The 16,823-nt window shown below is 37.3% G+C and overlaps 1 protein-coding gene across 1 annotated transcript; it reads right to left on the reverse strand.

Annotated features, from left to right (window-relative positions):
• Window positions 1-462: 462 nt before the first annotated feature.
• LOC128968497 (coagulation factor XI-like) lies at window positions 463-15,455 on the reverse strand. The gene is made up of 14 exons (XM_054383020.1): window positions 15,398-15,455; window positions 12,604-12,766; window positions 11,850-11,956; window positions 10,154-10,313; window positions 9,465-9,574; window positions 6,799-6,958; window positions 6,061-6,170; window positions 5,821-5,980; window positions 5,578-5,693; window positions 4,964-5,138; window positions 3,220-3,395; window positions 2,817-2,912; window positions 1,897-2,036; window positions 463-618 (listed from the first exon to the last, which is right to left on the reverse strand). The coding sequence occupies exons 1-14, from the start codon at window positions 15,453-15,455 to the stop codon at window positions 463-465; spliced, it is 1,887 nt and encodes a 628-aa protein (XP_054238995.1).
• Between the last annotated feature and the right edge of the window lie 1,368 nt (window positions 15,456-16,823).

A 16,823-nucleotide genomic window follows, 5' to 3' on the forward strand; every position in this document is an offset into this window, starting at 1 on the left:
AACTGCATAGACTTCTCCCTGTCTCAGCTTCCCTTCTCCAAGCCCTCTGGTAAGTTTGGGACTGGTTGGCTCATTTCAACCAAATTTGATGAAGGGAGGAAAATCGACATTGCTGTGTTCAAACCTCAGAATTCAGAAGCAGCTCCCAGGCCCGTACATGCCATACAACCTCGTTCACTCTAATTTTATGCTAGCAGAGAGAGAAGAAATCAGTGGTTCATGCAAATACTCTTTTTTTTCCTGCCAAATCAGTGACCACAGAGTTTTAATTTTATTACTGCTTTTTTTTATTTAATAATAGCAATGTTCATTCATTCCTGCTTTTCTATTTTTTACATCAAGTCTTTTGCTTCCCAGGCGAAGAGGAAGCAGCATTTAAAAAAAACCTTATTGCACTTCTCCACATTACTCCCAGAGTTATTATCCCACGACAACATTTTGAGCCAGTAAGTAACTCCTGTGCTACGTAGTTTTTTCTAGGATCCAGTCTGAATACTCAGCAACTTTTGTGTAGACACCTGGCTGCCTGGGACGAGCACAACCATTGCCCCAGCTGGTGATGCCCACCAGGTACCACAGCTCCTCATGCTTGCATGACAGCGGCCCTCCTGAATCTCCCTGTATCACAGGAGAAAGGCAGAGCATGAAGGAACAGCTCCTGTCAGTATTTCACTCAGAAAGCCTCAATTAAAATCAGCATTAACACCAGCATAACTGCCTGGATTTCAATTACTTTCACTTAAGGCTAATTAACAAGGTACTGAAGCAGGTTTTCTGTTTCTCCAGTAAATTGACTTTTAAATACTTTCCAGTCGTTCCAAATCATTTCCATTTCCTGTTAATGTTCAAAACTACTGTGATTTAAAGCTACACAGGATTTTAAAACCAATGAAGGCTATGTGTGCAAGTGAGAAAAATAGTAGATTTGGCAACGAGTTCTCTTCATAGCTTCTCTTGTTAGAGTGATGCTGTCCTCCCCTGGATAAAACACATCTCTGTTTTTGTGTCTTATGCTTAACTGATCATTCCCAGCATAAGGTTCTGTAATGTGGCCATTACAAGTTGTTGAGACAATAGCAAGTGCGTTATTTTTATAAAACAGCATGTTCTAGTACACTGTATCAGATAAAGAGAGCTTAATTGGGATAAAGGAAGAATTACTTCCCAGCTCCAAGTATTTTTATTTCTAATCGCTCGATACCAATCATAGTTAATGTTAACTGTTAAATGCTTGAAGTTAAAATACTGTATTTCATACATAATTTAATCTTACTAATCAGACTGTTTTCTTTTGGAATAAATTAACTGAGAATATTTAAATTAATGTAAGTGCATGAGTTTACACTCAAGCAGAAAATTTGTGTCTCTGAACTCATGCTGTTGAGACATTTTCAATTCTAATAACGAACAGAACAGTCTGCTCAAGTCCACCCACTGTGCATTTCAATAGCATGGCTAGCACCCTCTGTTCTGGTTTGTATACAGTGGATGCTTTAAAGTGTGCTTTCATGTACAGTATTTCATCTCAAGAAATAAAGACATCATATATGAAATATGCTTTTATTGCAGAAATGCTTTGAGATACTATACTTGCTCTCTGTGGATTTCTGATAGTCTGAAAGGAATACTGGTTATTCCCTAAATGGATGAGATACATGTACACATACACCCGGAGTTTCTTATCCATGGAATGTCTCTCTAATTATTTCAATGTCACATAAAAAATGTTTTGCATGTACCTTGGTTTTCACTTCTTTTGACATGCCAAAGTGACACACTAGTTAACAGCTCTACTTAGAGCCATGTATTTCCAATGGCAATTAAAAAATAATTACAATATTCAATTCTGTATTTGAACAAACAGCTGGAATATATCACTATATACTACTTCATTACCTTGCAAGCATCCCTTCCACCTTGGTCATAGCCAGCACAGACCACTTTGTCACCTATTCTGCGCTTCCGGTATCTTGCCTGGCATTCCTCTTTCGACATGAGAGGAACAGCAGCCTTCTGAAGAATATCTTCTACACGACCTATATAACAGATAAATGTTTGCTTCTAGCAAAATAAAAGTTAAAATTAAACTCCAGAAATCCCTGGACAATGGCATTACAAAGTTGGAGGCCACTGCTTTTTGAGTGTTGTTAGATGTCCATGACATTGATTTTCCTTTATTTGTGTGGTAGTAAACAACATGAACTGTCTGATAATCAAAACACAAGAGTCATGGGGTTTTTTTATAATCAGTCTTCAGAGTCACAAAAGCCACATACTTCTGTCTGCAGGTTTTGAAGTCGTATGAACATAATAATTTAAAAAAAAAAAATTGGGGTTCTGTGCAGACTGTAATTCAAAACCTCACAATTTAGTGGTAAATCAGTTAGCTTGTTTTCAGTTGGGAACATGAAAATGAATGAGCACTCCACATGTATACTGGGGTTTACCAGTAGATTATTCTAGGATCTAAAGAAAAATATTTAAGGGCCGTAAAGGATATATTAAAAGTTTTGTTCTTACATATATCAAGCTATTGTATCAAAGAATTTATAGAATCTAGGGCATAGCATTATTTAATGACAGTTTCATACGTGTCTCATACAAGTCTTATGATGTTTTAATAGAACTATATTCTAATTAAGAATTACATTACAGTTCTGGCCAATTAGCAATAATGGTAGCCAAGAACATAGTAGAATTTTCTTTTTAAAAATAAGGGGATTTTTTTTTTAATAAGGGGGGGGGGGGGGAGGGAGGGAATTTACCACGTGAATTTTGCAAATTCAATAACTCAGTGTTTAAATATTTATCTGTACCTTTTTCTTTTCTGTAACCCCATCCAGTTACCCAACAATCAGTATAAAGTATGTTAGCATCTTCCTTTGATGGCAGGCAAATAGGTAGTTGAAGATCTAAAATATGATTTAAAATATTATTTTGACCAGCAGAGACAACTGCAACATTAAAGTTTTATGGACACCTACACAACCCCTGATGATAGCCTCCATGTTATGCTTTGTCCCTTACACTATATATCATTCCAGTCACATAGACAAAAGCCACCAATTTTTCTCTTCAAAGCCAACAGAATGAGATTCTTTTCAAACCCCAGTAACTGCATCTTAAAGGAAGCCAACCCAAGTGTCATGCACTGCATACCAATGCCAGCCTTGTGTCATCCCACACATTTTCAGAATTCCTCTGAAATACACTACATACCAGTAAAATTCATAGGCTTATCAAGTTTCATTAAAGCAATGTCATATCCATTCTGTGCATATTTATACTGAGGGTGAATAATAATCTCTTCCACTTTGAAGAAGGCTGTATCCTCATTTATTTCTGATTGTTTTAAAATACCAGCATAAACACGCCAAATGCTGGGATTCTCAGGACTGAGGGAGAAAGAGAAACAGTCAGTCTGTGGCAAAAGATAAGCCCAGTTTCGAGATTGTGTGTAGATGCCAACATCTTTCATTACTCCTGCGTGCACAGCAAACAGCACTGCAGTAATTCTTTCCATTTATTATTTTCAGACTCTCAAAACTAAATAACGTTTATTTTGTCTAATCCCTCCACTACCTTCTGTTCCTCTCCCTATTTGCATTTTCATCCCTACATCAGTTTCCTCTCTCCTTTATGTTGATTGTCATTGTCCTGATCCTTCTTCATCCTCCTTCCTCTTCTGCCTTCTTCTATTTTCTCTTTTTCTCTTCTGCTATTTATTTATCAATCTATTTATTTCTTTTCAAGTGCCAAATGCAAGCCCTGAAGTAGTAAAGGAGGTTCTTTCAATTTATTCCTACACAAGAGCTTTTCCTTTAATGAAAGCACGGTTGGGAACATAAAGTCAAGAATGGTCTACTCCCACATTTGCTAGGAAAATGGCACTAGCCATGTAAACAAAGATTAGAAAGTGTTGTAACATAGACCTATGAAAAGTTCCAAGTAACCTTCATGAATCCAAACAAACTTTGCAAGTATTTTGAAGATTTTGTGTAAGGTCTCATAAATATCAGTTAGGCTTAATAGTTTCCAACTAATAAAGTCTATTTTTTTAATATATATTTTGTAGGAATATCTTCTTCCTTTGCCTTTTACGATATTGGTAGTTTCTACATTGCGTAGCAGGTGGAGAGGGAAAACTTTTATCTAGGGTGTTTTAAAGAGTTTAATTACTGGAGGCAGCATATTGGCAATGGTGTTCCACATGAAAACAATAAAGGGTGAGGTACTACACTGCATGAGCAAAAAAGCCTGACTTTGGTCTGTGTTGCTGGGTTACTTGTCTGTTTTCTACCATCACACTGCACTACAGCCTTATACTTTTCACTCTGTAAATGACAGGATGACCTGCTTTACAGGTGATGACAAGTAGCAATGTCTTAGGTATTGGCTGCTATAAATTTTGTTCTTACAGTTGAAATCTACCTTAAAAATAGGGTACTAACTGGCTCATTGATAGAATTCAGAAAAAAAACCCTCAACTATTAAAGTAAAAACCAGGATTGTTGGAATCTGAATGTTTCGTGTAAAAATGTAAAAATAGGTAGCTCAGATACCAGAAGCAGACTAATTGGACTCCTGCACTGACTTACTTTGTGTCCTGCTCAAACAAGTTAACTTGCTGAGCACTCTGCTACTGAAGCTCTAGGACTACTACCATTTAAGTGCCACAGAGAAATCTCCAAGTATGTAACTTGAAGCTTATGAAAAGGAATACACTAGCTACAGATTTTCCTTGATAGGTGATATGGCATTACAGTAAGAAAAAGCTTGTATCACATGAGAATGTTGATATTTCTGTAGGTATTTGCTGTCTGCTTTAGAAATTTATCTTCTAGATGTGTTACAATCATTTAGCATCAGTAGTCCTCATTTTTATTTTTACAAGAGCTAGATCTCAGCTTATCTCATGCTGGATCAATTTTGGTTTATTTGTACATTTACATTGAGGCCTCACCTCATGACACAGTGAGCAGCTGTAAGAATCCACTGGTTGCTGATGATGGAGCCCCCACAGGTGTGTCTCTTACGAGACAACTTCAAATGCAAGCTGACTTGCCATGGCCATTCACCAGGGGAAGAGTCTGTCCCTCCAACAATCCTAATAGTTCTTGCAGAATGCTGCATACACACTAGAGAAATTGTTTAAAACTGTGCTTAAAGGTAATTTGCAGTCACCAATGAAAACTTAAGATGAAACTACTGCTGATCCCTGAAGAGGGACTGATCTGTTGCAAAACAGATACATGACAGATTCTGACCTCTTCATGATTTATGATGATAGGGTCTATTACAAACAAGTTCACAGTGGTGCTGGTGCTGTTTAACAGGGCAACTTCAGAACGTTTTTAACTTCACAAGGCATCCCATTGAGATAATGTCACCAATTCATTATAATCAATTAAAAATAAGTGTGTTTTAAATTAAAACAAACAAACAAAAATAAAATTTAAAACAAACAAACAAACCAAAACAAAACCACCAACCAAACCAAAACAAAATAAAACACCAACAAAAAAATAGGGGGTTTTGGCTTCTCTACTAAAATCAGTTAAGCACTGTCTCACTTACCAGTACTGGCTTTTTTTTTACATAATCTTAGTGAGTATCCAGAGATCCTTCCTGGCCCATGTACTATTTTCACAGGAGATCCATTTGAGGACATTCTTAGGTGGCACTCACACTTTCTGCCGAGGAATTAAAGCAAAGAACTGGTTTGTACTTTTGTATGCAGAACACATAGATTCCCCCTTTGCTAAATCTGTGGAATAATTACTTAAGAACTCTTTGAAGATTTTGAAAAATATACCTCACCTTTCCTCGTTGCATGAATCTTGGAGGGGAAAATAGGTAAAAAATTGGCAGCGGATCACGTCTGTGCAAACCTGCTGACAGGCTCTGTGTCCTTTAGTGTAAGTGACATTGAGTTCCTCTCCCAAAAAATTCATGTGCATGTAAGTGCGAGAGTGGCAGGCTGTAAGAATGAGTGCATTCCAAGCATCAGCGAGTCTATTAATGCCAAAATTAGTATTTTTACTGTAATCTATTGTTTACCAGGAAAGGATCTTCTGCAATTAAGGATACCAAAGCCTGATACAGCATTTTCTCGTGATATAAGTGCCTCTGGTACCCCACTTGTCGACGTCTTCAGAAGACAAAGATTCCTAAAAATAGATTTTTTAACAATAATTTAAATCCGTTCACACATCCTAAAACTGATTATTTCCATACCGGCTCTTTCTCAAATGTGTTTTTTTCTCTTAAGTCTCCTTTTGTAAAAGTATTTCATATGAAGCTTTGCCTTTTCCCGAAATTCCTTTGGAAATTTATTCTTCTGTTTTTCATGGAATATACATTTTAACAATTCTCACTATCAGGTAAGAAAGAAAGAAGCTCAACAGAAACATTTTTAAGCCTGTTAACTTTATCAAAAACTTTCTCAAGTAAATAATTTAATACTGCTAAGAAATCAGATTACCTTTCTGGTAATTTCATAAAATTCAGTTTGGAGGTTCATTGGTTTGGGGTTTTGTTTTATTCTGCTTTTGGTTGGTTGATTTGGTTTGTTGGGGTTTTTTTACATCTGTAACACTTTTTAGATTAATGTCATATAAACAGCTCCAATAAAAAACAAAAAAACAAACACTTGATTGCACTGGATAACAGATGAAATGCCTACAAGAAATTATAAACTGAGCTTTCCTGAAAATAACCTTTTAACATTTTTCATATGAAAATAGTGCTTAAGAAAAAAAATCTACTTAGAAAATTAAAGGCAGTTATCATATTCACCTTTGGGATTCTATTTGCCACTTCCTAGTAAAGAACGTGAAGAACGAGCATTTTGGAAAATATGTACAAATAGTTTGGCAGACAGAGATATCAGGAGTGAAAAAATGTGTAATATTCATTCCTGGAAATTCCTGATCTTCAAAAAGGTCCATTTGACAATCTGTGTTAAAAAAAAAAAAAAAAAAAAAAAAAAAAAAAATATCAGAATTGTAAAGATTTTTATTGCATCATCAGAATAGTAAAGCTTACAGATTATTCATTTCTATTCTTATTTACATTTCTATCCTTTTTGACTGATAAACTGGAAAGATAACACCACATTTGGACCAAAAATTATTTCTCAATGACACTTTTGAGTGTGTAAGCTCATGGAGAGGACCACCAAGATGGAATAGGGTTCATACAGAGAAGTAAAGAAATGACACGTTAGAATACAGATTTGTTACTCTCATAGGGAAGGCTTTAAACCAGGAACAGTGGAGATCAGTGTACAAATCTAGTGCTAGGAATAAATCATGGTGATCTAGGCAAAGTCTAGAATAATTAAGGTAATAGATATTTCTAAGAGGATCGTGGGAAGACTAGAAGAAAAATAACAGGATGATCCTCTTAACATTAAACATTATTTGAAAAGTAGCAGAATAGGTAGGAATAATGTGCAGTTTTCCCCCTGACATGACCAAAATAAAATAACAGAGGTTTAGCAGGATATTTCACACAATCAGACTATGGGTATAGAAGATACAAGAAGTGCTAGCATGTTCATAAAAAGAATGAGTTACATTCTCCAAAGACATATTTGAAGTCCTAGTTAAAATCCCAGGGCAACAACAACAAAAACAACAACAAAACAAGAAAACAAACAAACAAAAAAAAAGAAGATAAAAGGAAGCACCAGCTGTAAAGACAGTAAAAACAGTGAAATGATCCAAAACACAGGACTCAGTGACAGCAGAGAACTTCATCTGTTGAGAAAGTACAGCAGCCAAGTCATGGAATCACAGAATGGTCTGGGATGGAAGAGACATTTAAAGGTCATCTAGTCCAATTCCTCTGCAGTGAACAGGGACACCTTCAACTAAATCAGAGTATCACAGGATGTTATGGATTGGAAGGAACCTCTGGAGATCATCGAGTCCAACCCCCTTGCCAGAGCAGGACCATAGAATCTAGTGGATAGGAACGCATCCAGATGGGTCTTGAAAGTCTCCAGAGGAGACTCCACAACCTCTCTGGGGAGCCTGTTCCAGTGCACTGCCACCCTTACAGTAAAGTTTTTCCTCATGTTGAGGTGGAACTTCCTGTGCTGTAGTTTACATCCATTGCCCCTTGTCCTATCACAGGGCTTAGGTGAGAAGAGGCTGTCCCTTTCTTGACACCTAGCCCTCAGATATTTATATGCTTTTATTAGATCCCCTCTCAGTCTTCTCTCCAGACTAAATAGCCCCAGGTCTCTCAACCATTCCTCATCAGGCAGTGCTTCGGTCCCTTAATCATCCTTGTAGCCCTCTTTGGACTCTTTCAAGTAGATCCCTGTCCCTCTTGAACTGGGGACCCCAGAACTGGATTTATATTACTCAAAGCCCCATCCAATGTGACCTCAAATGTTTCCAGGGATGAAGTATCCCCAACTTCTCTAGGTAACCTGTTCCAACTCCAGGACTAGAGCTGTAGGCTTTAGGGCATTCCAGAACATGGGGGAAATAAATAAATAAATATTCCTTCCATTCTCTCTCAAACACATAGTGAGGGAATAGCTAAACCGCTTTCTTCTCTTTACAAAGTCTTTTCTTTGTTTATTCTTCGCACTTCGTTTTTCTTTAAGGACTCTTCATTGTTAAGATCTGAACAAAACTACTTTTTCAATAGTTTCCAAAGATTATTCTTACAGTAGGCATAGCAGAGAGAAGAAAACACACTGATACAGAAAAATGATGCTGAGTCTCTACAAAATGTGATTTCCATGGGAAAGCTAGATTATCTGTAAGCTTAAATAAGACTATATGGAAGTAGAAGGATATCATCACCATTAAGAAGAGAAAATACCACACAGTAAAAGAAAGTGAAGTTAGATGAAAATAAGGGAAAAAAAGTAAAAATAAAAAAAAAAAGAAAGAAAAAAGTGAAGGATGTTTTAGTTTAGAATAAGAAGGTATAAGATACGTTGTCTGAGGTTTCTCTCTTGAGACTTTTGCCTTATTGATTGCAGGACGAATCAGGAACTGCTTTCACCACAAATCACCCACAAAACACCAAATACATCCCTTTATATTAGCCAGTTGTATTAGAAGGCTGCAGGTCTTTGCATACACAGTATGCAAACATAATTTAGAAAGCTTTCTATTTCTCCTGATCTTTGAGTTTGAAGGGATTTTATCTTTTTTCGGTTTTTTCCTGTCCCTGGTACAAAGAAAATACGCAATTTCATCAATCTAATCTTGTGAAAGTACTCTCTAAATCCTCCAAGCAGACAACTCTTTATATAAAATAAATGGCAAAATACAAAAATTTAAAGATCAGAACCTCCTTTGTGCCTGAGAGTACTACCTATATTTTCAAGGTAAATTATTTCACATAATGAAACATTTATACATGTCAAAGAACTATAGCACTGCGTCATCCATAACCCGTAAAACTAAACTGATACAGAGATTTTAAATAGTTACCCATTTCAGAAAGCTGGCATGGCTTTAAAGAGAATCCAGATACAACCTCATCAAGCACCTTTATTCTGGTTGGAGTTCCTACACTGGTATATTTCAGGAAGCATTTTTTACTGAGTGACAAAGAATAAAGAAAGTGATTAAGAGAACAGGCCATCTTATTGCTCTACACCATCCTCCTGGCCCTGTAATTCCTACCATGGCGCAGGTTCAGGTCATAGGCCAGAGCAGTCTCCAGTATCCAGAACAATCTTCAAATGAGGAACAGAGCTAGATGAACAATATCTAACTTGTAAAATTGAGCAGAACAAAAGCTCGAAAATAGGCCTGATAAAATGAAAGATTTTCTCTGGTTGCTTTGATGATGCTGTTTTCAGAGAAACAGGCAGAGCAAGATTTAACAGAGCAATAACGTTGCACACCTACCAACATAATTTGCATTTCAATATCTTCAAAGGATTTTAATTTTTTCCACTGGTATGATAATAAAGTTTGTCTTTCTCACCAATGGACAAACGAAAACTAATTTACTACAGACATTTTCTTATTTGTAAGTTTGAATTAACATTGCAAGGATGACGAGTCAAGGAGAAATGATTTCCTTGAGTAAATTCTCGCACCTTAGACTGCTATGAGATTTGCTCTACTAAAGCACAGTGCTGCCCAAGGAAAGGGATCAAACCTGCATGTACCGAAAGCTTGCCTTGTCAAACGTCTCTGAGGCATATGTGAAGAAATGACAATGTTTGTCATTGGTACATCTTTTCTGACACTGTTGATAGCTGTCAGAGGTAGTAATGTCATAAATTTCCCCTTCCATATCCAATCCTATATGGACATCTGGGCTGCAAGCTGTGAAAAAAAGAGAGACCAAGTACTGAAAACACAATTCTAGTATTTTCCCCACCCCACACCCCGAACTGCCCAAAAGATAGCAGTTCATGCAACACAGCCCCTACTCAAGATTCCATGCTCACTTCATATACCTCATACTTTACATGTACTTCTAGTAACAAAGTTGGAAATGCAGATAAAGCATTGCTCCACAGGACAGAGGCAGACTTTGACAGTGCCTGTGAGACAAGAGAAGAGCTCTCACCACTATGACTGAGACCACAATGACATTAATCAAAGCAAGAACTCAGAATTAGTACTAAAGCATGTGTTCCCATTTCCAAATTCACAGAGCAGTTTAAAAGGCAAATTCTGTCCTCACAAGCAAGACATCTCTCATTTGAGTCAGAAGATTGAATTTACACTCCACAGAGGGAGAATTTGGACTGTGGGGTTTGAAACAGCTTTCTCCGGTGCAGGATGCAGGTTTTGCCTCATGGTCAGTCAGGGCTTTCCATAGAACATGTCGGTCAACCATTGGTAGGTTTTTTAAACATATATGGGTAGATTTTCATTTTAGTGTGATTACTCTGACTCTACAGCAACTCGCACAAAATCAAATAGTCTATAGAGCATAAAGAATAACAAGTCACTTAAATTTATTTTGCTCCACCAAAGGTACTCAGAAATATAACTGCAACAGGATTTTGGCAGGCAAGGGCTTTCAAATGTCCCAACTGTTCTGAAAAGCAAGTGGCAAGCAAAAGCAAATTGCACAACTGGTTCATCAACAGGTACAATGGATAACTTGCACTAAATAAGACCCATTTAGTCCTGATACATTGAGCTGCTATACCAATAAAGAGTTAGCCTAACATCCATAAGACACTTGGCTTCAAAGTCAGGAAGTGAATAAATATATCCTTCTTTATTCTATTTTTGTGCACTACCATGCTATGCTTAAAGCTGCTCTCTTAATGACATGATTATGATGGTACAAGTTTAAAACATATTTAAAAGAAGACATTGAATTAGCTTTAAATGTGCCTGTTGATAACTTGCTGGTATGGTATGCTGACACTAATTCTGTGCATAGCACACACGCTAAAAGACGGAGCAGCTAACAAATTATTACACAGAATCATAAAGTTAGGAACATCACTTTGTGACTATGCACTGTGTTGGGCATCTACAAAAGCAGAGTCACACATGCCATATGAGCAGCTTGATGGAGTTCAATTGTAGCAATTAATTTATCTTTAGAACTAGAGCTGCTATCTAAAATGTGCTCCCATCTGCCTCTAGCAATTGAAACAGTGACTGCAGGAGCATGATTTCCCTATTACCTCATCTGGGGAGCCTCAGTGGTGGATAGCTGGGGCCAAAGTGTGAAACCAGCTGGAGATTTTTGTAATCTGTATTTGAAAAAGATCTGGCAAAGAACATACAAAGCACTGCTCAGCTGATTCTATCCCTGTCTGCAAAACGCTGATTTTCTAACATCTGCTACATGATACAGAACATAAAAAGCATACATGTGAATAACTGTCTTACCACTAATTTGGATGTTGCACTGTTTTAAGGAATGTCCAGAGATAGCTCCTTCCATATGTACTTTTGGCAGTATTTCTGTATCACTGTCTTTTAAGTAGCAGGAAAACCTGTGTTTTAAAATACAGCAATTCACAGCTTTTATAGTGCAACACAGACTTTCATAAGTGTTTCTCAGGTGAAATGCAGGCTGTCCAATATCCATCAACATTAAAATGTAGACAAGTGCAATTTGGAGAAAGATAGGGCAGAGCTGCATCTGCTTTGTTGGCACTGGTGGCAGTTGAAATTATTTGGAGGATGTGGGAGCTCCAAGAGCTCTCATTAAAGCGAGAAGCAGAGTCCAGGATTTGGAGGACAGAAATACATGAAAAGGAAGAAACACATGGAAAGGAAGAGCAGCCTTGTCCTCTCAGGCTACTGAAAGTTCTTAATTGTGAGAAAAATACGTTAAAGAGAGAGGCTGGGTGACCCATTATCCCTAACTAAATACATAGCACAGAGGACAGAGTGCACAGTCAATTATGTTTTCTTGAAGGGGTAGGTATGCAAGTGTGAAAGATTGGTCATTGCCAAATTTAACCTTTTCAGTTTAAGCAAATACTCTTTTCGATCACTAGTTTTAAAGACATATGACATTGTTTTCCATGGCAAACCTGTAGCTTTCCCTGTGTACCTGTGTTCTGTCAAAACATTACTGAGATCCTAAAATTACCACAGGAGACCAGCAAAAGCCACATGAACATGAACACTTTACCTGTTTGCAGGATCTTTAGTCCATGTTGCTGGCAAATAGGTGAAGAGCAAACAGGTAGGATGGTAAGTACACACTACTTGGCAGTAATTGGCACTTGGTGTAAAAACGGTAGTGATATCTCCTCCTTGGAAGTTTGTATTTTCATAGATCTGAGTCACACATTCTGATTCAGAATAACAAAATGCATAAGTTATTAAAATGGAGCAGACATAGTCCACCACAAGAGGGGGAAGCCACTGTTCCTCTTCATCATTGACCTTGCTTCTAAGGCAGTCCTTTGGCAGGAAACTGAGGGTGAAGGGAGTGAGGAACAGTTTCTCTGAGGGTCTCATCTTTGCTTTCCAGCAGAAATAAAACTCTCCGGGGTGTCTTCCCCCATTCCCTGCCTCAGATTCGATGCTGGAGCATGACAGCTTGAGCTGAAGCAAAAGAATGAGCAGCAGGATAGGCCAAAAGGCAGGCCATTATAGCACAGAAGAAAAGGACCTTCTTATGGCAGATCTCAGGAGTGGCAGAATTGTACTTGGAGAGAGACCAATACAGAGAACCATTAAAAGGAAAACCAAGAGAAAGAAGTGCAGAGACCAAAAAGAATTAAGAAGTTGTGTGTGAAGACAGTTCTATTTTTTGTTTAGAGATGCTCCGAGACTGGAGTCAGGGACAGAGACACTGTGCACAGCTTCAGTGTCTCCTAGCATCTCATAAACCTTCTACTCACTCACACTCCAGCTTGAATCACCTCCAACTTGCTTTGCAATGAAGAAAATACTTCTACAGCAGTCATGTTTCAGGAATTGTCCAGAATAAAAATGACCACAGATACCACCTCACATCTCCAGGAATTTATCATCAATCCCATACTGAACTTTGTAATGAAACCCACTGACACTGAAGAGCTGTGAAATGAAGATACTTAAGAAGTAACCTGTTCCCTTCCCTCTTTCATAATGAAGGCATTTGTAATACCTCCATGTTAAAACACTCAAGAGGACTTGCTTTGCAGGGGAGTCCACTCTCTTCTTGTATTTTGCCCTCCAAAGGGGTAGCATAACAGCCAATATGTCAAATTTTTTTCCTGTGTCTGCAAAAGTTTTTCTTAGCTAAAAGACAAAGAGAAAACACTGTATTTTTAGAGAATGGGAGGAAACTCAAAAACATTTTATCTACCTGACTGATTTGTAACTTATAGAGCTATCATATTGTAACAAATACATATTTTAAATGAAAACAAATTGAACTATCATTGAATTTTACAGTTTTAAAATATTACAAGTTGATTTTATTTTGCTTATGTAACTAAAAACTACACATAGGCAATTCTATACTTCCTGAACATGTGTAAAATATATAATTTATCCCCCCCAAAAAAGGAGCTAAAAAGGAATTGACATATGTGCAAGATATGCTAATATCTTGAAAAATCCTTATTACTACACAATTTCTACTTCATAAGCATCCATATTTTCTGAGCTATATACTCTCAAGACCTTTCTCAGCAGAGCCTCTTCACCCAATTTTGTCATTAACAGAAAGCATTTTCTATTACTTCAAACACTCTAACAGAAGTCAAAAGAAAATATTGCAGTTATTTGCTGTAGCAGTCATTTTGGATCTTATTTACCTTCTTCTAGTGTAAATTACTATCTAAAAAATTTACTTACGCTGTAAAACTATGCACCATGTATAACTGCACCAGTTCCTACACTTGAATAAAAATATTTCCCAGGTCTCAAAAATGTTCCAAGATTTTAGTTTTAGTTTATCAAACATTTTGCTAAAAATCTGAGTTACCTGATTGTCCTTGAAGAAAGCAGTTAATACATTAATGAATATAAATCTGTGCTAGGTCTTACTTATAATTTATCAGCAGAGGGAATTTCAGGGCACTGCAATGCAATTTTTGAAGTTTGACTTCTGCTAACTGAACAAGGTAAATCATTAACACAGACTGACATTGAAAAACATGCACAATCTCTGACTTTCCAGCATATCAAGAGAAGTCTAAGATATAATTAACAATAAAGCAGTTGGTTCTGGAATTACTCACACTTATTGCAACAGTCTTTCAAGCATGATGGTAAGCACGTGTTACAGAGATACTTTTGAAATCAGCAATTTGACACAAAAGCAGCATGTGACTAAGAGTGGAATTTGCAGGTGGGGGGTTGTTTATTCCAAAAAAAAAAAAAAAAAAAAAAAAGACGTTGACTCTGGAGCTCACTATCTCACCGGGAGGCTGCTGGGCTGGGTGGCCTTAGGTCCTGACTCATACCCTGAGGGCAGCATCAGGGGAAGGCGTTGTGGCTTCTCTGGAAAGGGAGAGCCAGCTTATGCCAGTGCTGCCAAACCTAGCCTCCGGCAGCCAGCACGTATGACTGCTCCAGTTTTTCCTGGGGGAACCGAGCTCACAGATTCAGAGTCAGCTGAGATCCATGGCCACTCTACCTCCTGCATCCCCACCAGCTGCTACCCTTGCTGTTGAATGTGGGACTCTGATCAACACACTGATTTTGTAGTCATGAGCCTCAGCCCGATAGAGAAAACCACCCACAGGATGGTCCTGTGCATGCTGGACAAGGTGACAGCATGGGAAGGGGAAGTGTCAGGACAATGTCAGCAAAGCCCCATTAGTAAGTTCCACGTCAGGGAACAGGGTTATGTTAAGTTACCAAAAGTTAACTGAGCACAACCAAGACAGCTCTCTCAAGACCAGACTGCAGTTACTAGTCATATCCCCCTCCAGAAGAGTTGCATTACTCTGTGTGCCTGTCCTAGAAATTATATATTCACTTACCACTGTAAACGGAAGCAAGTAAGAAAATGAAAAAATAAGTCTGATAACTCCAAATCATCCTAAAAAAACCCACAAAAATCAATCCTTAGAATATGTGTACTAAAGGCTATATCGTTCATTTTATAAAGTGCCACAATACATATCACTAATTTACACTTTTATTGTTCCATCATTAATGCAAAATTACACTGAAAATTATGAATTATAGCAGAGATAAACAGTCATGGCTATTATGTAAAGTAGCATAAAAGAGCAACAAAGGTTTGTCCTTTACTTAGGGTTGCAAGAAACAGTAACACTTAGCACTTAGACAATTTGTTCCATCGAAGTGCCGTTATTAATTCTGACTCTCTTCTGGTAGTTAAGTGGATATTACTATCAATGCAGCAAACAAATTACTCACAATCACTGCTTTTGGTATAAGTCATATAAATTTTACACCTTTTTGTTTGTTTGCTTTCCATATATTGAACCTCAAGCTGTGAAAGAATCAAATTAGTTAATCACAAAATATAGTCTATAAAGAGATCAATATACATCACCTTGCTGCTATGAAAGCCTTTCAGTGAGTATCAGTCACAATAACAATCACATACCTGAACACACAGCAGGTCTGGATGAATGGGGAAACGTTTATGCTCTACAAAAAAAAAAAAAAAAAAAAAAAAAAAAGAGCATCAATAGTTTGTGTTAAATATTACTGTGCCTGCAATGTTAACTTATGTTTAATATTTACTTTGAATGGGTACGCTTTATGTCAATATTGTTACTGACTTTGGGCCACATTTTCAGACTGCACTGAAAGTGATGTCCAGGTTTTTCATCAGCTGAGCATCTGCATTTCCATGATATTTTAAAATCAAAGGCGAACTCCTGCTTGAGAGCAGACTCTGTGCTGCTAGCACAACAACTTACATAAACAAGGAAAAAGTTTCATCTCAAGAGTAAATCCTGAGCTGGGGCCAGAGAGAGATCCAAATAAAATCAGTAAAACCAGGGACTCAACCCAAGTAACTGACACCATTATGAAACTACTGTAACTGAGGACAGAATCATCATCTCTGTTTTCCCATTATTATACCATTTTCTTGAAGGCATTCCCTTGTCAAGTAGACAGCTATATTCTTCAACTACGTATTCTGTACTTTGTTTTCTTTAACAAGTCAAGTTATTGTTCCTCTTTTTCAACATTCTGCAGAAATTATACTGTCTGCGTCTTGTAAGTAGTTCTACTATGGCCCTTTCTACATTCCTATTTTGGTTTTAGATACAACCAAGAGGGTCTTGTTTGCTGGAAGACAGAAAAAAACACAACTGTTTGCAGAGATATGAAACATAAATGCTGAAGAAAATAAAACAAGAAAACAAATCAAGAAAAAAAATACTTCCTTAAAGCAGCAGTTCTCAAATTTAGATATCAGACTCC

Source organism: Indicator indicator, chromosome 8 (assembly GCF_027791375.1).
Source record: "Indicator indicator isolate 239-I01 chromosome 8, UM_Iind_1.1, whole genome shotgun sequence".
Classification (NCBI taxonomy): Eukaryota; Metazoa; Chordata; class Aves; order Piciformes; family Indicatoridae; genus Indicator; species Indicator indicator.